Consider the following 22,264-nt stretch of genomic DNA (forward strand, 5'->3'; position numbering starts at 1 on the left):
TCTCACTTTTTTCACTGTTAATCTGGGGAAAAAAAAAAAAAACAGCTAAAGCAAACAGTAAATAATTTTCAAAATCAAGTCTGTGATTTTTACATTATGAGAGTTCTATTGTAATTACATGGCCTGCACACTGGATCTTTTGCATTCGTATATCAATTTGCAATAAGCAGAAAAACATAAAGTGATGACAAAGGATAAACCAAAAAGCCATCCAGTAATGTGTATTGCTTCCAGACATGCCCAGTGGCCCAGAAGTTGTGTAAGAGCACAACAGTCAGACCATCAGACCAAGTCAAGGTCCTCAGACAGCCAGAAAAACAAGAGTTTTACACAACTTCCCATTACCATTGCATCATCACAAAATTTATGCTCATACCGGGGAATGTATACTTTTTGGTTCTTCTCCAAAGTGTTCAGTGCCATTTTCAGAGTATGTAAACACTGAAATAAAGAAAACACATTTTAGGAGTAGTTTAAGACTCTTCACTTTAACAGGATCACCTGGATTTTGTTAATCTCTTCCCTTTCTCTTTTATTTCCTTTGATTCCTTGTGGTCTCCTCTGAGCCCTTCTACACTCCCAACAAAACCACAGATGCCATTGGCACATGACACAATCTCTGTCCTCCAGAATTTACAAGTGTAACAAATGAACCATTTTGATCAGATGAATATACACAAGAACGGCACTACGAACAGAACCCAGGTACTGTAAGTGCATTTCTATTTAAAGCCCAGCAGGCTTTTCCTCACATTCAGCACTGGATTCTCATGTCTAGGATAAGCAGTATCTCCATTTTAAAGCACCTGCAAAAGCTAATGATCATATATAAGCAATATTGGGAAAGTTTGTGTGCAAAACCTCTTCCCTCTACCTCTTTGATCTCTACCTCTAAGTGTCTGATAGCCTTCTTTGGTCCCTCTCTCCACTAATCCAAGCCTGGGGTGCACTGAATACACTACTTCTGTCTCTGAATTTACAGGAGATACCTGAATTGTTTTCAAATCAGGGCAGAAACAGGCCTGTAGATGTAAAAATTTGCTTTTAAGTTACTAAATCAGATACTCATAGAATAAGACAACAGTCACAGCATGTAAGTGCTGATAAGTGATCAGTTATCCTCTATTGTAATTAATTCATGAGCTGACAGATACTTGTCCTCAGTTATCTCCCTAGAAAAAACACAGAGACTTTATCCTTTTGACTGAATTCCCCCTTCACATTTTAAGAATTGCCCAGTGTTTCTTGCTTCTGGATAAAGTCTGAAAATGGTTTTTTTAATAGCTGGAGTCTCTGGGCAGCTAGAACCATCAGTGTCTTCTGCTACCATTTACCTCTGTAGGTGTTTTGAGCAGAAGCTGGACTTTGTAGCCTCTAACAATTTGGCAATCTCCAAAGTGGTAGTATCAGGTGACTTGAGGGTATTTTTCTTCTTGTTTCTCTGGCATACAATTATACGAATTCAGGGGAATAAAGCTCCAGGGAACACAAATCCACTGAATTTTTCTCTGTTTTTTCACTTGCTTGTCCTTTCTTTCATTAACACATATTTCTTGGACTAGTCTACATCGTAGTTGACAACCTAACAGAGTCTGTGGAGAAGTTTTATGAGGGAAATAGTAAGGTTCTTTGATAGTAGAGAGTTATACTTTGATATTGAAAAACATGACAGTGTTCTTGTAACAGATAAAAGACAAGTGAAACGGCAGCCACAACATGCACAAGAAAGATTTTGTACGAAGTGACAGGCATTCATGAGCACATACATCTTCTCTGACAAAATGTAAGACAATGTTGTAGTCATAAAGTTCAATCTGTGAATGTGAAGGGAGCATGTGAGCTGATACCTGCCGCACTTAACGTGAAAATGTCAGCACAAGCTGTGCCTGGCTGTCCTCACTGCAGTGGACCTGTGGCCTCAATATGCTCCTCACCAAGTCCTGTTGCAAAGGGACTCTGACCCTGCAGACTATCACAGGTATGAGAAGGAACACCTTAGAAATAAACCTAATTTCCTGTATCATTAATATAGGGGTACACGTATGTCTGGCATCTGTATGAAGGGGTTTAAAGTGCTGCTGTTACAGTTTGGCAGGGATTAAGTCCTACTCAAATCACTATGCTTTGCTTTTTATGTTCAGAGGAACAGGAGTTAGGAGGCAAATTGAAGACGTTCTGGTGAGTACTGAGTTGGGCAACCAGGGACCATTTGGACTTGCAAAAAGTCATTCACCAGATGAAGTAAAAGTATTTCAGCATCCTGTCTGGAGTAATTCCTGTTTGGTGACAGAAAATAAAGGAAGTTACTAATGTACAGCCTCATGAACTGTGGAACTGACCCAGCGCAAGGGGAGGTGACTGAACTGTGTCCTTGTGTTGGCTGAGAAGTGCTCATCAAAACTGGGCTTCCAGGGAGGACATCCCATAAGTGATTAAAGGGGAAAGTGCTCATATCACTGTTGATAACAGGCTCATAGACGTCACCTAAAGTACATTTTGGCTATTGGGACAGACAGTAGATCACAGCAGTGAAAGAGTCTAACTGGCTTAGAGGAGGCTGAAGGGCTGGAAATTAGGTATGCAATCTCACAGTTGTAAACTGGGAAGCTTTGCTTCATAGGATTTATGCCAGGGCCTGAATGAAAGAATCTCCCCTTGAAGTTGTTGTCATGGGAGTTCTGCAGGGAAAATTACATGGCCACGCATGTGCTGGGGCCTTTTACCCGTCTGGAGGCTGTCTTTTCTGCTGTTTCTCTTTACCAAAGAGCATCAAATGTACATTTTCCTAAATACTTATTTGTAGAACAGTATTTTAATAGGGAAAAAAAAAAAGGAACAAAAACACAAACTCAACTAGAATGGACCTGAGTCATTGAGGCAGTAATGTGGAACTTCCTGATGAAGAGGCAGTGGATAACTAAGGAAAAAGGAGTCATGAGTCACTTTGTAAAAACATTTTGAATGCATTTATATTTTTAACCTATGTTTAAAAAAATTTGTGGGGTCTGGATGTTAATAGGAAGCACTTGAATCTGAAAGGCATTGAGGTATGTTGTTCATATCTCCACACAACAGAAATCCATCTATTTTCATAGTTCTTTGTCCTAGCAGCAGCAGACCAAAAAAAAACCAAAAAAAAAAAAAAAAACCAAAAAAAAAAAAAAAAAAGGAGAAAAAAAGAAAAAAGAGGAAAGGAAAAAACCAGGGATTCTTACATTCTGAAAAAGATTTTGCCACTTCCATAGCGTGTGCAAAAATTAAAATTTTTGGAGTGACTGATGCATAATTTATATCCTGAACCCCTAAAGGATGGATTGTAAAAAAGCCAGTGCTGATCAAAGGAATCGTTAATGTGCCGAGCAAGTTATTTGGAGGTTTGACACATGCTGAGTTTTTAAACTAATCTCTTTAAGTAAGTTCCTTGAACGCTTTTCTGTGCATTCAGTGAATACCGTTCTCAGAGAAAAAAAGTTTCTTTGGGTTTCAGAAATGAAACTATTGACTTGCAAAGAAATAAAAAGTTATCTGAACATTCAAACAGGGTCAATTCAGTCTCAGGTGGGCAGGATTAAACAATGTGGTGCAGACTGAATTCTCTATCTTTAACCAGGTCAGGTCAACTTGCATTTGCAAGACAGAAAACTTAACAAATTTTTCAGGACAAATCAGATAATATGGATGAGATATCCACAAAAAAAAAAAAAAAAGGATGGAAATGGCAGAACACACTGAGGAGAGGTGATAGGACTGAGGGGAGGAAAGAAATAAGGAGGTGGCAAAATATAGAAACAGACCGCTAAAGCTGGCCTTTCACCTACATGAATTGGTAGCAGTATGTAAGGAGCACTGCCATGACTGAATTCAATAACAGGGTCAAAAACAACAACTCTTGGTGGCTGAGATTTCATTACTAAACTCTTGATGCTATGATGGTTTTCAAATCTCATCAAACCAATGCTGTAAAAAACATTACTTTTGTACTGCAAATCAAACAAAGGAATTGGGCCATTAATATTACTGGGTACATACTACAGTTGTACTGAGAAGATGCAATTATAATCAAAATTCACTGTGCTGTGTATTTTACACAAAGATCTTTTATGATCCATTTTCTGTCCCAAAGAGGTTATGATATACAAAATCATGTGGAAAAATCAAACATAGGGAAAAGAAAGTATTTTTTTGGTTCCACTTTGCCAATGTGGAACTGAAGCATATTGTCTACAGTCATGACTACGAAGTAAAGATAGGAGACAGGGAATGGACCTGAACCTTGTTCAGCTGCGCTTTTGGATGTACTACATTAAGGAATGTGGTGTCTTCAATTTCATCTGAATGTCAAAAAGCATTCCCCACATTTTTGCACCAACTCACCTCCTGCTTTGGAAACAAGAACACTGGTAAAACCTGGACATGCCATAACCCCCTTCCCTCTGAAACAGGCTGTACATGGGCTTTTTCACCCGAGGGTGTGTCCTGGCCTGGGGGCACTCACCGCTGTTGCTGCGTTTTCTGCTTATGTCAAGGGTGCCTGCAGAGCTATTGCCTTCCTCCGGAACTTCTACCAAGTCAGCTGTCTGCAGGGACAGAAACAGCAAATGAGACAGGATAAATCAGAAAAAGGGACTGATGAAGTGAAATAAAACCACAGCAAGGACGTTTGGGAAACACAATACTTGAGTGGTGAGAGAGCAGAGCAGAGTCAGCCTAGCGGGATGGAAGGAAACATTGGATCTGATGATGCACAACACATACCTACTGCACAGACAGCAGCGGAAACCCAGAAAAAAAATTCCAGACCAAGTTTGGAGTCTGGAGCACAAAAGATTTCTGCAGTATAAAATAAAGTGAAAGTTAAGAAACAAAGGATTATGTTGAGCAATGTGCTTCTCTGAACAAAACAGAAAGGGCATGAGGGACTTTGCAAATTCTGCAGGTATACTAAATAGCTATCATCTAGGGAGACTGAACATTAGTTGAAACTGCTGAATTTTAATATATCAGTCCCAAATACATTACTCAGTAAAATAACTATAATGTAAGGGTCATTTTAATTCTGTTAAAATGCTGTAAAAGAAAGAGCTAAAGTGCAATGAAGTGGATGAAGTCAGTCTTTAAATATCTGCCCTCACTTTCTTTTTAAACAGTTATCTGGCCAGTATGGTTAGGGAAATTGAAACCTAAATGTTGCTTTTAGAATTACTATGATTACTTTTTTGTACCATATTAATGTCAGTCATGATTAGGGACCCAGTGTTCCAGGGTATAGGAAAACGTGGGATGACATAATCTCAAGGCTCAGAAGTATACTCTGCATACAGATTCCTTGGTTGGGTAGTCAGCTTCTCCTTGTATAGCCCAACAGGAATGAGGAGCTGCTCCAAACAACTCTGTGTGAGTCTGACCTTAACAAAACTTCAGTTGTTGAACTCTCTACACCAGAAAAACCCATTGATTGAACTTGAGTCAGGTGTTTTCACTAATCTGAATAAATGTAAATTTATTCCTAATCATTTTTCCCAAAATTTATTTTTTTCTAGCTCACAAATTTTAAGTCACAAGAAGGATTTAGTGTTATTGTATGGCACTTTCCAATAGTACTGTACGCACAGTTTGCTCTATTGCTTTGCAGTCCTGTGCCTGCATCACAGGAACATTTCTGTTTTTGTTTAGGGAGCAGAATCTGACTTGTTTTATAGATTTTACACAGTGCTTTTTTCCCCTTTTACTAGTGTTGACAGCAAAGCTTTTTTTTAGAAAGTGCTTTCACAATTTTATTTCTCCTATCTAGTACCTTCCTAGCTATTTCTCCGTGAAGGAAACCAATGAACAAAGGGGTTGAAAGTAGATTTGTGCCACAAGTGTCTTTTGGCTATCTTGTTTCCCTTGGCTTTCTTGTTTTAAGAATATATACTTTACTTTGCTGCTCTGTTGCTCCTTGTTTTTAGACTCAGCCTTTTGCTCCAGGTCATGTTTGTCTTGCATCTTGCCCAAATAGGTCACCCGAGGATGAGAAGGCACTGCAATAGCAAAGTTTAGACACAAATCCAGTGTAGAGCATATCTATGGATTCTGGTTGCTGGGTGGAGAAGAGAAGGACTGGCTTTGTTGAAATCCTAAATCCCAGCTATTTTTCAGCTCATTGCTACAACATGGTCCCCAGTTTTCACAGATTAGCTTCATTATTGCTGATTAGCAATTAATGTTATTTTGTTAAGTTCTAGTGCAAATGTGTAGTGACTGTCTCTTCATTATTTACCTCATCCAAAACCTTCTGAGTCAACCTCATTTACCCTTAATAATTTTTCACTGAATGACTACATGAAAAATGGTCTAATAGAAATGATAGAGATGCAAAGCTGCTTTTAAGAGGACCTGATCCACAAAAAACTAACAAGAACTAGATTCACATTTACATCACCTCAAGTGCCTTTTTGTACAAATGTGGGTTACAGAAGCACAGTTTTTAAGCAAGCAGTAGGTAGTAAATCTGAAGCATATGGCCACTTTCTTTTATGGGAAATGCAGAATCCGGGCGGAAAAATCAGTGAGTACGACCACACAGCTCAGTCATGTTAAAAATACTTTGGCTAGTTTAGAGGAAGGTGGTTGTCTCTGCAGAGAGTAGAGGCTGTCTGCATGAACTGCATGCAGTATGGAAGCTTCATGTCTGTAGGGGCAAGGTACAGCTCCTAATCCAGCCACCTTTGCTTTTCATCACCTTCAGCAGGAGCACCTCTGCTGTGCTGACCCAGAGAGAGGCCTTGGGCACCTTGGACACCACCTGCAAGGTGAAGTAGTATCCCAGGTGTCCCCATGTCCCTGGTGTGACATGGCAGAACCTTGAATCACATTCCATCTCCCAGGGCTGGGACTCGGCACAGCCTCACAGCTGCATTGCTGCTTCTGCTTGGAGAGCAGCAGAGCAGCCCTGAAGTGAGGACTACTGGGGAAAGGTAGTAGTCTCTCTAAGCTATTAACTACACGTATTTCTAAGGGTTCTGTGCCACATCCCTGTTGCAGCCACTGGTCAGTACCTACTCCCAGGTCACACATCAGTTTTAAAGGTCCTGAGCTCTATTGTTTTGTTCAGGGTTGTATCTACCCTGTTTTTTATCCTTGTCTCAATCCACGAGCTTGTGCTAGCAGAATTTATGGTTTCTCAGGTCAGTTTATCCAGTTCCCTAATGTGTTCTATTTCCTGTATGCTGACACATGTTCCATTCTCTCTCAGCCTCCAATACCCTGGAGAAATTCCTGTAATGAACTTGCGTTCCTAATTCTACACCCACACCTCACCTAGTTATGATCAGCTCCCTAGAGTAAGCTGACACAGCATTAGTGATTTCTACTCTTGAGTTTTCATTTATAATTCAACATAAACTTTATTGATTTAGAAAGCAATAATTACATTTGTAGAAATTTTGTTTCAAAGGAAATTAAATAATTGAAAGAAAGAAATGTAATAATGCGACAGAAGGCAGAGTCACTTTGGGTTTAAAAAATAAAGTGAATTAGCAAATTCCTTTTAAGGCACAAATGGGGGTGGATAGAGGATGTGTCCCTTAAAAATCCCTTGCAGACTTCATGTCGTTCTTGCTTAAATGTGTTTGTCTTCTTTCCCATCTGACATGAATTGATGCCTGTTTAGAGTCCACCTATACCACCTGAGATTACAGGCCAGCCATGTGAATGAGCATGCATTTAAATGCCAGGGAAATGTTGTAACAAACATATACAGATATTAGCATGACTTGGTATTAAGCATATAAATATTTGCTTTGAGACCTGGAGACCAACTCTCATCATGTCTCTGTGCCCAGTTATTTGTCTTACGAGGTGTGTGCAGAAGAGGTTGTCAGATAATGTGGGCCTGATTTTTAGAGATGACAATCAGTTTTAGCTTCCAGTGGATTCAGGTGTGATTTTTTTTTTTTTTGGTTATAATTTTTTTGATGGAGGGAGGGGTGTCGTGGGAAGGATCTCATGAATGGAAGAGAACCTCAAACATAGGTGTAAGCACCTCTTCACTAGAGGCTGAGAAGGTACGAAATGTTCTTTCAACACCATGAAGGAGTTCCTGATCTTGTGGATCCCAATTCTAGGATAAGGAAGAAATTGGCAACTGTTACTGTTGAAGAAGGTATGGATATAACAAAGGCATGGCCACAGGAGCTATCACTTCTCTTTTCTCTACCTCTTCTGCCATGATCCTTAAGACAGTGACTTTTATGATTGGAGAGGGTGAATGACAAACATTAAGACTAAAACCTCCCTGTCTGGATACAACAACCTGACCACACATGTCTGTGTTTGGAGTTTGGAGAGAGAAGCATGATCTGTTATGTCTCCCTCATGATTCTGCACTGGAAAGGCGTGGAGGTCCCAGTCCCTTGCCTTGTTGCAGTAGCAGTGTCTTAATTTTGTCTGGGCTTGCACTGGGGTCATGTACTTTTAAATCTAGGTTCTGAGGACTCCAACTCATCATCATCACTTGTATGAAGGGCAAATGGCCACGATCAACAGCAGGTACTATTCATCTACTTCAGCCTGACAGTTCAATATTTCTGTTACACTTCTATATGGATATGCAAAATAAAAAAGATTAACATTTCATTTTCCAATCTGATAAAAACAGTTTACTAATTTAATTAGCATTTTTTTTCTTTTTCTCAAGAGTCATCTAAAAGATACATAAAACTTGAATTTGCAAAAATAACAAATTTTCTGTTCTCAATATGGAAGCTGAGAGTAAAATTTTAGGGGTTTTTTTATGATTTGAAATACAAGTTTAGCAAACTCTGACACAATCTCATACGAATGAATATCTGTTGATGATCCAGAAAGAAAACAGAAGCGGGATACTTACAGAGTTTCTGTTGGGAGAGTCAGATCCACTTCCAGAACTTCCCTTTTTGGTTTTCTGGGCTAAGGAAGTCCCAAAGCGGAGAGTTTCATACACAGGGTCAACCTTATTTCCACAGGCTGCAACAGAAGGAGCAAAACATGCATCAGTCAATACCTTGAGGATATTTCTGGTCATGTTCCTGCTTAACTTGGAGCAACACCTGCCTCTACCAAGAGGTTGACCTGTATGCTTAGAAACAATTTGAGAAACTATCCTGATAAAAAGTGAGTGTTGAACTTAATGGAATTGCTGTCAATTTTCTGCTGCCTCTCTACTCCCAGAAAGGTCATCCTCCTCTCATCCTGGCTCTTCCATTCTCGGCCATTGCCTTGTCTCTCTTCACCTGCCATTCTCCTTCCCTAATCATCACTGGTGCTACCTCTGTGGTGATAAAGAAGACAGAGTACCAGGAGGTTCTAATCCATGTTTGTCTCCACCAGTGACTTCTTGGATTGCTCTCAACAGTAGCTTTCCCTCATAGCTAGCCACAAAAATAATCTCCCATGGAAGAGAAATGGATGCCTTCAATGGGAACTAGCAAATTCAGTTCAAACTCACTTCTACATCCTTCATTCTTAGACCTCAACTTCTCTTGTGACACAAGGGTGTGGGCATGTAGAAAATTATACATTTGTAGCACTATGTAGAAGGAAGGATATTTTAGCCAAAGTACTGAAAAAATACAACAGATTTTGGATTTTGATTGGAGCAAAGCACACCTCAGTTTTTAGCCAGAGTTTATTTGAAATGTTTCTATTACTTCTGATAAAAATGATGGGTGCTTTTGAGAAAGAGAAACTTAGATGAAATCCTTGTAATTAATTTTTTTAAACTGCTGACAGTAAGCAAATGTCATCAGACAAGTAGTTTTAAACTGAATGCCTAGTTTTAACTTTGATTTTTTTGCACTTCCACTCTGCCTGGTTAGAGTATTGGTGGGGAAAAATATTTTCCAGAATAAACTTAACTTCTCTGTTTCATAATGTTTCTTTTCAGAAATTTGGTATCACAGTGAGGAGAAAGTGGTCTTTTGTACTAAAATCAGGCTCCCCGATGAAGGAAATGATTGGCATGTGACTCCAAGGCTTTGGAGTGCTAAACACTCACTTTATTAAAACTACATTATACTATATTAAAGAGAGACATTATATTGTATTATATTATGTGTACTTTTAACTACTATTGAGAAACTTGCGACTGTCTCCTGATAGGATATACACACATGTGGATTTAATTGGTTAATGAATTAAAATATTATTACTAGAATTTAATTACTAAATTTCTTCAGGTAAATAATCTTCTAACACATGCTACATGTTCACAACAACAGGAGTAGCAAACGAGGTAAGAATTTTTTTGATCATTCTTTTCTCTGGTTCTCTCACAGCTTCTCTCTGTTCAGAGGGAATATGAATACCACAGTCTTTCAAGTACTCAGACAATGTGTAGACATGATCAATAAGGAAAAATATGAGGCAAGTAATAAATATGGGTGAAAAAGGACAGGAACCTAGCAGCATCCCTCAAAAGCTGGACAAGTGATTTGAATACCCCCTGCTGTTTTGATCTCCCTGTCTTTTATCTGTTTTTTCCCATCTCAGACCCTCATCTCAATATTTCAGCATTTCTTCATTCCCAAGTTCCTACCTTGATTTCAGGTAGTTGTTATCATAAGCAGGGTAATTGCTAAGAGGTATGCATACAGGGTTTTGAGTGAAACACACAATGAACACAACCTCTCCTCTTCCAGCTTTGTATCTTTGAAGTGGTCCTCTCCTGAGATGGCAGAAGAGTATCCAGTCACCAAAAGGAGCTGGAGGGTAAAGACCTCAGATGGCTGCTGAGGGTAAAGACCATGGCTGGAAGTCTGCTGCTGCTGTTGCAGAGCATTGCCAAGGGAAGACTGAATGGAAAAGCAGTCAAAACCTACCAATAGGCATCACTTCTTTGATGCAGCCAAACTGTTCGTGAATGAGTAGCGGTGAGCTGTAGTACCGTCGAAATCCCTTTGGCTGGAGGGAGAAAAAGCAAAAACAAGTGAAGTGCATTGCTTGCCTTGATTGATGAAACAGAAACAGCCTCAGCTCTTCGGTTAATGGTGGAACATTGTGGTGAGGCTGGAATTTTGCCTCCTGTTCTTCAGTCACTGTGAGGTTTAGAAATCAGATGTTTGATTTTTCGCCTAGAAAAAAACAATTTCCTATATTTATGTGGAAGAAGGGGCTCATTTTCAGCTCTCTTTTTTCTTTTGTCTTATATAAAAGCAACACTAATTAATTTCAGCTGAAGTGCTGAATCATTAGAGGTTGTGGGAAGTTTCCCTCTCCTTATCTTCTTATAGAGTCTGAATTTGCATTGTATTGTATTTGTTAAACATGTGACTATTGTTCCCCACCCTAGCCCCAAATCCTCATGTTCCCACATATGTGAAACCCAAGGAATTTAGAACCTTCCTATAGGTTTTTCTAAGGTTTACTGCTGACTGACTTCAGCTTCCACTGCTTTTTTTTTCTTTCTTTTTTTTTTTTTTCTTTTTTTTTTCCTGGTTTTGTTTTGTTTTGTAAGGTCAAAAAGCACTCCAAGCTGTTACCTGTTACCAGACATACCCAAGATGCCTATACCACTCTAAAAAATGTATCTCAGTTCAGGCAAGTTCTTAGCACTCAAAATTAATTCCTTCAAGACATTGGAATTTCACAAATGGTCTCTCTAATTTCTAATGTCTGCAGCCTGTGAGAACTTCTAGTCGCAGTGAGAAGTGAGGAAGAAATGAAGAGATGTGCAGATTTTCCATATCCTCTGCTCAGTGTACATCAAAACCTGATAGACAACTTCAGGTAATGAGTTGCAGAAAAGACTGAAAAAAACTGAGATGACTGATAATCTTGGAGTCCTAGAGGAATAAACTTCATATTCTTCAGCCTTTGTCTGCCCCCAAGCTAGATTCAAACAGAGCATCAGCATGAGCTCATAAAACTCCTGTGACTTTGCTGACAACTTCCTGATGTAAATTTGGTCTCTTTTTTGTTTTTTGTAAACCACAAGAGCTGAGGCTGGAATCAAGAAATGCATGAATCAATTAACATGGGATAATATTTGCCTTGTCCAGGGCTTGTCATTCAGCTCTTCACAGACCAACTTCCTATACCAGAATGCTCATACTAGAGCTATGATTATGGTTTAGATACATGAAGACATGACTTGGGGATATAAACAACAATAACTTTCAGCAAACACTCTTGGACAGAAAAGATCTTTCTAGTGAAAGGTGGGGTTTGTAGCACTTTTGAAGTCAGTGCTTGCATTTTCCCATCACTTAACACAGTAAAACTATTTGTTTTTAGCTCAGTTGTCTCAAGTGTCTTCAAGTCATAACAAATCTGAGAACATCTGAAACATGAATCTGTGTATTATTCACTTTTCATATTCCAATTTGTATTTTCCCAATTTCTTTTTCCAAAAGTAACCAGAAGTTACCACAGTCCCGTAATAGTCAACAAGGTGGGTTAGAATTGTCTCAGATACAGTGTACTGCCATTGCCAATCATGAGATTTTGCTGCTCAGGAGGCAACCCAGGCACTAAAATGCTGTGTCCCAACAGGGGCAGGCTCCTCCCAGCCTCTGCTGCTGAGTGATTGCTTCAAACTCTGTTGTGTTTTACTGTGAAATATCCCTTTATTTTCTTTTTAAGGTGAATTATGTTTGTTTTTATTCGAGCCCTAGCAGTGGAGAAAACAATAAAACATATTTTGAAGGATTTTTCATTTTTTAAACCCTACTGAAATACTATGATTAATTTATAGCATACTTTGAGAGATTTACACTACAGCAAACACAGCTGAAATCAAGGTAATTAATTTTGTTAGCTAGCTAAATTTGTATTCTGTAACTGCATTTTCACATCCACAAAGCAGACCAGATTTGTGCTTAGGTTTTTTTCTGCATCCTTGTGCAGCAGCAATTGCCCAAATTGACAACAGGGCACCACCTGGCTTCACTTTTCCGCCTCAGTAAAGCGATCTGGTGTGGGTTCTGTTAATGCAGCAGCTAAATGCACACCTGGGGCTCAGGCACACAAAGAAGTAGCTCCAGCACAAGCTGCCCTGGGCTGCTCACTTACCAGCTTGCCCATGCAACGCTGCTGCCCGATGCTGTCTGCACACTTGTGGTGGATGCTCATCTTGCACGCCTTGCAGCGCAGTCCGTGCTTAGCGTTTGTCCCTGTGAAACGCACGGCAAAGATTGAATTAGACAAAATCAATAGTTTCCATCCATTTAAACAAGTGACCTGAAAGAACTGATGGGGTCAGTTGCAGTAGAGCAAATACTGACAGCATTCTTTGCCTTACCTGCTTTTAAAAATGCACATTCATACACCCATTTTCTTTACAGCCTCTCTGTTTTAGGCATTTGTCCCCCAGGCTCTTTCCCAGGCTGTTGCTGCCTTGAGATTTATATTGGATTATGCTCAGCTATATGATAATCTGACCAACAGTGTCTCTGCCTCATGAACACCAAGCAAAACCCCTTTGTTATTTTGAAAGGTCTTGGCATGGCTGTGCATGGCTGAGGGAGCCACTGAAGGAGCACCCAGGCTCTGGAGCAGCTCTGGGGAGCTGGGCCATCAGTGGAGGCCCAGGTTTTGTGGGTGAGAGGTGGCTCCAGGCATGTGTGAGAGGGTTAACCCAGCTCCTTTGCCATTTCCCACCCACAGGCAATCACATCCCTGTTTGTGTGGATTCTTTTTCCTGTGTGGTTGCATGGGATTAGTGTGCTGTGAGGATTTTTTCAGTTATAGTTTCTTTTCAATTACACATGCTCAAACCAATACTGACAATTGCTCCCGGGGACTGCTGCTCTCACCATCCCGGGCCAGTGCTCAGGGGGTGCAGCAAGGGCTCCTTGCATGTCCCTGAGTGGGGCAGTGAGGGTGCCACGAGTTTGACCATGCTCTCCTCTCTTGTCAGTGGAAAAGTTATGTGTCACAGGTAGCGGAGCTGCAGCAGAAATTTTACTTTAAAGAAGCAGAATTCTCTCACTAGGCCAAATGTAGTTCTGTATTAGCTTCAGTGAGGACCTACTCTTAAACGACAGACCCAAGTCTGTTTGCTTCCAGGCAGGAACAGTCACTTTTATTCATACAACCATAACACTTCCTAAACTATGCAGAGGCAGTGATGCTGCAGCAACTCTTTTATCTCCTACAGGACTGTGTAAATGGAATGAGTAAACAACATATCTTGTTGTTTAACAAGAACGACAATTACAACATATCTATTCATTGTAACTACTGTGAGAGTCAGTACGAAACGAGGTTATAAAGAACCCTAAAAACTCTTGGCATTTTAACTAACCCTCATTAGTCAGACATGATAAATATTAGTTAGAAGGATCCTGCAACTGAAAGTACTAATTTAGCTCATTGGTTATGTACATGCTGCCAGTTTCATTCAGTGAAGTTCTGCCTCAGAAAGAAGCACTTCAGGGAAGGTTTCATCAAATTGGTGCCAAAACCCAAGCCTTGTGTTCCTCTTTCAGAGCAATAGGTGTCTGAAGTGGCCGCTGGCAAGCTAGGTAAGGCTGAGGTAGCCATGGGTTGTTGCAGTGAGCCAGGCTCAGATGTTTCACCTGTGTGCTTCCCTTAGGACAGATAACCAAGATCCTCCCCACTTTCCTATGGAGACTGCTGGAGTGATAGACTGAATGGGGTTGAGTGTGGGGTGTGCCCCAGGGACTTCAAGGGAGTGGGGATCAGTGCCTTCTCCCCACTTGTTGCCCCTTTTAGCCACCATTCAGTGTGTGCAGACATCCTTTCTATCCTGTTTTCTGGGGTCTTTTTTCCTAGCAAACACAGGATTCTTAGAAGAACACATGCCTGTTTATTTGTTTCTTTTTCCTGCATGGCTGCACTTGGATTAGGGAGCTGTGAGGATTTTTTCAGTTATAGTTTCTTTTCAATTACGTATGCCCAAACCAATATTGACTTCTGTGGCTTTGTGCTTTTATTACTGATGATGAAATGCTGAATCACCCTTCCTGGTGATCAACAATTGGCACTGAGAAAAGAGTGGCTCCCTCACAGTTTTTCATTATATTTATAGGGCAGAATGAGAAAAGGAAAATTACACCACAGTTGGCCTATGCAACACGTCAGTGCTTACATCAGGTCTAATTCTCCTCTCATGCTGGTCTGTACCAAGTTACTCCTAAGATGTAGCTGTGAAGAGGCAGACAGTCTCACAGTCCTTCCTGCTGACTATGTTATGCTTTTCCAGCCATTTTAATGTTAACTTTACAAGGTGGATGTTGATCCTTACATGTTATAACATATGATCACAGAAGATACACATTTGTCAAAACAATTGTGTGCCCATATGATGTGCAAAATGAATGTGAAGCATCTGGGTTGCTTTCAAGAATCAAACCCCAACTCTTTCAGAACAGAAGTCTGTGGTCATGTGAAAATGAGTAAGACAATTACAATAGAACAACACTGTATTTCCAGTGCTGAGTGCCATATTTTTATATCTGAGTAGATGAGTAGTGGCTTCAAAGAGAGGAAAAGTATTTTGGTCACACACTTGAGTCCACAAGAAGACTGTAAATCACAATGAAATTCCTGTAACTACCAAAAGCTCCAATCTTCGACCCATTTTCAGTTCTAACTACTTGGTTTACAGTGGGCCTAGCTTGGAAAAAACTTCCCTGCATCTCCCTGCCTCCCACTGAGGAATAAGTACAGAGCTTGGAGAAGAGTAATTTATGCTGTATTTATGCTTAACCATCATATCTCAAGCTCTGAAAATGGCATTTCTACAAGAAACATCTTTTTTTTTTTCCCCACAGAATAATTCTTTCTTCAGTTTCTCTTCCCCATTATACTAAATCACTCATAGAACTATGGCTAAGCTGTTTCAAAACTAATGCATGCCAGGAATCAGATAACTACATACTAGCAATGTATCTGACCCAAAAGTTTCTGAGATTCAGAAATGAGGCACAATCACAGCTCACATCACAGATAAGAGATTGCATTCAGTACAGGTGTAAATGAGACCAGGGTTTGACTCATTGCATCAGTCTCTGGCCTCCCATTTATGCACAATTACTGACCTTGCAGATGCCTGAATGGGCCGGTTTTAGGAGACATCTGGTAGTTTAAAATAGTGAAAAAGCAGGCAGAACATGGATCTTGCAAGGATGCAATTTAAAGCTGAGTGAGTACAGTGAGAGTTCCACAGTCATGCACTATTATAAGAGAGTTATTTCATTATGCCCAAAATAGTGACACAGGATATAGCAATGTGTTGAAATATTATTTCCCAATAAATTCCCCTGGAAATCATAAGAAACTTAGGAATTTGGTCTGGATAAACATTAAATAATAGAAAATAATTATTATTAATGACTCATAAAAGTAAAAAAAAAATTGACAATGACAAAGATAGTAACAATAATAACAATAGCTACAACACCACAATAGGGCAGACTATTTGAGGATAATTTTCTTTTGTTGCCACAGGGTACCAGGCCTTGTTTGAAGTTGAAAGCCTCTCTGTGGCATGCTTATTCCCACTGGGTTAATCTTTCTGTGGATTGAAGCATAGGGCAGGGAAAGGGTAAGGAGAGAGTTCACATTTGCGCTGGTTACAGCACTGTCTGGAAGCTGCAGTGTTCCAATTAGTGAAGTCTCAGACACTAACACAGTCTCCTCAGGGATATCTGCTGAACAAACATTGATGACCTGCAATGACCAGCGATGACCATCGCTGTCTAGGATGATTCCTGTCCCACTAAATAGCTGATGGCTTCATTGCAGCCTGCTGTTTATTCCCACCAGCAGATATTCCCTTATACCAACCTTAAAGCAAAGCTGACAGTAGTCACTGCTATGTCTTAGCCCACCTGGAATAATTTCAGTCAGTGGTGGATCAGAAATATAGGAACTAAAGGCTTAACAATTAAGCTCCACTTGGAGTAACCTAACTACTTTTTTCTCTGGTTTTCATTCAAAGGGGGAGTAAACTAACAGCTTTGATAGCTTTGCTATTACCTTCAAAAAGTAATCATCCCTCCTACCTTCTTCTCCAAAAACCCTTAATAAGCTTACTTAAGTTGGTTGGTAAATACTAAGCAGAGCAGAATAAAATTCTGCTCAGTTGCTTTTTGGATGCTCTCTGGGGATGTGATTTTCACTATTTTTATTCAAGGCACACTGCTTCATTCACCAAAGAGAGCAAATATTGTTTGATGAATGGGCAGATCTATTCAACATTTATTTTCTACTTTCCTCAGTCAGTGTGTGTCTTTAAGCATCATCTCTTGAGTCCCATGTTAGCTTTATTCCAAATACAAAGTGATTAATGGCCTCATGACTTTTCTTATGGGCTCACTGTCTTTGTCTCTTGACAAAACTTGTATGAGACGGCTCTCATTTAGGGGAATAAGGGGTAAAACTGTCAGAGGTTGCACTAATATTATTTTGGCCCAGATGCTGGTGTTTAAGTTATAAAAATTGCAAACTCTAAAAGTGGGAGTTTCGAATGGAAATTACTAGACATGTTTAGCTGACTTATAGAGTCCATGAACACTTAACATATCCTCTTTGGTGAATGAAGTAGTGTCTATGTAGTTATGAAATTCATACAGAGAAAAAACCACATAGACATTAGAACAAATGTCCTCTGTGTCCTATTCATTAATGTATCAACTATCTCCAAGTCTGTACAGGTTGGTATTCCTTTTTCAAACAAACAAAAGGCAAAACTGACAAAAGAAACAGTATTTCACTGGGAAAAAAAAAGGAGGAAATTTCAGGCCAGAATACTGAATAGGTCTTAAATAAACTTACAAATGAGATTCTGCCCAGTAATTTTCTTCAGATATCAGCTAATGTATCCAGGCACCTAGGTCTGGAAGGATGCATTGTTGTGAGAAGCAGGTCATGTTTAATAACACCTCACTAGAAATACTCTGTGACTGGGTCAGCTCCCATTTGAATATCTAAACCAGTGGCTAGGTTTTCCAGAACAGTCATGGAAAATTGAATCTTAAACTGTTCTGATAATATGACCTTAAACACCACTAAAAGGACACACTGCATCACTTTTGTAAATTTAAATCTTTTTTGGAGGAAGCCTAAATGGAAACAGAACACCTCAATACAGGTGAATGGAAATATTTGGAGGCAGAGAAAGACAGAGGGAACAGGACAGAATTTGATTCCAACTCTTTTTGTCTGTGTTTCCTTACAAAAGAAGTTTAGTAACTACTGTGCATTTCAGGAAAGTCATATTTTTCTTAAGGAATGGAAATGAGAATCTGGTTGTTACACAGACACAAAGGGAACCTGTATCACCCCTTTGGCCAGCACAGCTATGGCCACAGCACTGCTGGCTGATGCTTTTTGCCTGTTGCTCCAAGTCTCAACATAAGATTAATAATTGGAGAGGGAGAACAAGCCCCACAGCCTGGAGAAATTTCAAAGAAAACTGCAGATGTTGGTAACAACATGATGTTATACTGACTGTATAAACATAACTATATTAGGCACTTATGCCAAAGTGGGGAAAAAAAACAGAAAGGAGAGGATAAAAATGTTCAGGTCTATAAAAGAGAGAAAGAGGAGAGGAAAGAGACACAGAGAGACTGTCACCTCCAACTAATCTAGCTATGACACAACCACTAATTTTTTATTATTCCAGCTGAGAGGAACATACCACTCAGAAATTGTTTTGATTTAAAACTTTAAAAAAAAAAAAATTATATTACATAATTTGCATAGAACTTCAACTTCTGCTGTGGGAGGCTGATAAAAATAATGAGTGTATTGCCCCTTTCTCCCTAAACGCATTTACAGTTGTCACCAGAAATCTTCATCCATGCCAAAGTTTATGGGAAATGGAGAATTTTAAGCAAGCTGGGTCAGTATTGCAGCAGTGAAGAGTTTAGGATGTCACCTTAAAAAGAGGAAATCCCTGAAATTGGACTGGTGCCTCTGCAGTTACCTCTAAGCCTTTGTGCACTCTACTCTCATGCCCCCTTCTTAGTTCTTAATTAATTAGTTTTGTGTAAAAGCTCTGATGCTGAAAGAGATGACTATTTTTAAAAATTCCTCTGTAGCAGCTTCCTACCCCTGTTCTGGCTGCTGCTGGATAAGTGCTTCTCCTTCTCCTGCTTTATCTCAATCAAGAGCTGTGGGGAAATCAGAAAATGGCATTTTCTACCAGATCTTTAAAGTTAAAAACCTTGAGCCTAATTCATCCAAATCACTAGGCTGGTTTGTAAGAATGAGCTGGGAAGTCCTTTTCTCACCCTTCCCCAGCCTCCAGCCTCCCTGAGTGCCTCCTGCCACCTTGGGAACTACACTCTGTCCTAATGCCTGGCACCCTTGTAATTATATTTTTTTAACTGATGCTGCCCCATCACTTTACCCAGGTGACATTTTGAAGAGGTGCAGATCCTCACCTGTTCATCAGGTGAGCCACAGATCAAAGCCTGAACACAGATTTCCCCAGCCACCCTAGAGGGCTGAACATTGGAAGTCACTGCTACCTGATACCTGATTGAGGCTTTAAATTGATGGACACAGAGTTACTCTTTAGTAATGATATTTTTTTTCTTTATTAAATTGTGGGTTGGATTTTTTTACAGTAAAATCTATCAGTTCAAAATGTACAGAGCTTTGGGCATGTTAAATTTATAATTTCTTGGGATGAGGCGCATTGTACAGGGATGTCCAACCATATGAGAGGAGGAACCTCTGAACCTGGGAGCAAGCTGCCTGATGCCTTGACTGCCTGAAGTGTCCTGTTCCCCTGAGTTTACCTTGTGCCACTCTAAACCAAACAGGGTGTGGAGAGAAGCTGGAGATTGTATATTTATGTTCTGTAGAGTAGGACTTGATATCTAATCATGGTACCTATCCTTTCAAATGAATAAATTTTAGATTATATGCCACTGAGAGGTGTGGGTCCATTTGAGTGCCTACCCCAGTTTCTCCATAACAATATCCAATGTTTAAATAGCAAGAAAAGTTGCCTTGCATGTAGGCAGGCTACAAAACAGTGCATAAAATTAGAATTGACTTCCTAGTGGCATAGTTTTCTTTAGAAATGACATGCTGAGAAAAAAATGAGGCAGTAATAGGCAGGTTTTTCTGCAAGACGGTTATACAGATGAAAAATATCCCTGCTAAAATAAAACCTTTTAAAAATTTGGCCATAAGAATTTTTTTCAAAATGCAATTTTCACATATTCAGCAGCTTTGCTATAAAAGTCTATCCCTGAAAGGAAATATCCACCTCTGCAATTCTTAAAATATCATCTCAGGTTTTTGATCATCTAAATGTTAATTAAGATGCTGGAACACCATGGTAAATAAACCAACAGCTATTACTGAAAAAAAAAGTCCCCATTCCCTAAAGACTAAACATGCTAAATCATGTCTAATGTTCTGTGCTCTGAACAAACTGGCACTGATTTATTGATACCTACTTTTCTAGATAATTCTCAAGATTGATGAACCTGTGCTTACAGATCCTGCTTTGCTGAAAAGGAAAATATTTCAGAGAGGATAGGCATAAACTTGACTGTGTGAGGTGATGGTGACAGAACTAAACAGGACAAGGCAGCATGGAGAAATTAAGCTTGATGTGTTCTTTCAAATGAGGACAAGCAGAGATGAATAGCTGGTCTTGGTCTCAGTAGTACTAGTAGACATAGCACCTGAAGTAACGCTTCCTGAGGTGAAGATGATGAAAGTCAGATTTCAAACAAGATCAGGTTATTTGCACCTGTGTTCTTACATGTTTTGAAATGAAAAGTCATCAGTTGCAGACTTTTTTTTTCCCTATGTTTTCGATGCTTTGAAAAAGCAGTTGAATTTTGTAAGGCAGCTCACATGTGCCAAAACCTTTATCTTCCAAGGGCCTTGTACCATCCAAGGACCTTGTACCATTACAGAGGAGCTGGAAAACAGAAACCAGAAATCTGAACAAAAACTATGATTTGAAATGAAGACCAGGACTGTGAGCTTGCTGAAAATGTGGGAAAATAATTACAGAACAAAAGAACAGTGTATCCTCAGCAAAGGGATTTGATGTCCTGTCTTCTCTGCTAATGGATTTTTAACAAATTCTATTGCTTATGTGGCTCCATCATCATCAGTGGGCTTGAAATGAGAGACTGCTCTTTGACAGAAGATCAGGAAAATCAATTAGAACTATAAGATGTTTAGTTCCCATTATTTATATATATATATGTGTGTGTGTGTGTGTGTGTGTATGTAAGGCTGGTTGTTCACTGGCCTTCTGCTGTTTCAGACTTACTGAGGGTTTGGGCCCTTTCTTCCTACACTAAAACCACTCCCTCACCAGTGCAAGCTCCCAGCATTGTTGCAGGTGTGTGTTAGCACAAACTGGCTGGCAGGGCCTGCAGCAATGGGCCTTGCATGCAAATTGCTGAAGTGTGACTTACCAGGACAATTCCTCTTCCTCTCTCCCTTTTCCATTTTACAGTAGCTAGTGATGGAGATGGGAAATGGAGCAATAGAAGATAACTACATGTGGCTAAAGTCTACTGCTTGGTGAGGATTTAGCCACACACACAGATTTCTGTTCCAAAGCTATTTCTTCCCTTGGATCACACACAGCTAAGGAGGACCTCATCAGAAGTGCAGGTGTAATTGACAGCATGATTTGCTTGGACTAGAGGGAATTCATGGCACGACCATAAGTAATTGGCTAGTTACACCATTTTGGTGGGATCAGTTTTCAGGGAAGTTATTTTTACATTTTGTCACAATATGCTTCTACCTTTTAGAATTTTATAGCAAAATGTGTTTCAATTTCTTTTCCACATGCGAAATATACAATCACAGAATCAACTGGTTTGGGAAAGACCTCTGAGATCATCAATCCAACCTATGACCTAACACCACCTCGTCAATGAGACCACAACACTGAAAACTACATCCAGTCTTTCCTTAAACACTTCCAGGAACAGTGACTCCACCACTTGCCTCAGCAGCCCCTTCCAATATCTGTTCCTGTTTTCTGTGAATTTTTCCTGATTTCCAAGCAATGGAAAAACATTCAAGTGAAACCTTTCACACCAAGTGGAGGCTGGGGGGGAATGAGGGGGGACAGGGTGTTGGTAATTTTTTCCAGAAATTGCTACTGATTTCAGTGAAATCGCATGGGCTGGGTGTAAAAACACTTCATTGACAATTGTCAAAGAGTCAATCTCAGCCTTCACTGTTATAACCTGAAAGAATTCCTTACCTGACAAATTGCAGTACTGGCCTAAAGCACACCTACAGGTACACGTCCATTAGGCACCAATTAATAATTAAA

General features: G+C 39.8%; 1 protein-coding gene across 1 annotated transcript in view; it reads right to left on the reverse strand.

Annotated features, from left to right (window-relative positions):
- STAC (SH3 and cysteine rich domain) overlaps window positions 1-22,264 on the reverse strand; it is a 72,566-nt gene that overhangs the window by 15,919 nt on the left and 34,383 nt on the right. Inside the window, exons 3-7 of the mRNA XM_041407793.1 lie at window positions 13,030-13,130; window positions 10,839-10,920; window positions 8,870-8,985; window positions 4,496-4,577; window positions 377-441 (exon numbers count right to left, since the gene is read on the reverse strand). Of these exons, the coding sequence (XP_041263727.1) occupies window positions 377-441; window positions 4,496-4,577; window positions 8,870-8,985; window positions 10,839-10,920; window positions 13,030-13,130 (446 nt within the window). The remainder of the gene's footprint in view (window positions 1-376; window positions 442-4,495; window positions 4,578-8,869; window positions 8,986-10,838; window positions 10,921-13,029; window positions 13,131-22,264) is intronic.

This window comes from Onychostruthus taczanowskii, unplaced genomic scaffold (assembly GCF_017590055.1).
Source record: "Onychostruthus taczanowskii isolate IOZ18803 unplaced genomic scaffold, ASM1759005v1 scaffold28, whole genome shotgun sequence".
In the NCBI taxonomy this organism is placed as follows: domain Eukaryota; kingdom Metazoa; phylum Chordata; class Aves; order Passeriformes; family Passeridae; genus Onychostruthus; species Onychostruthus taczanowskii.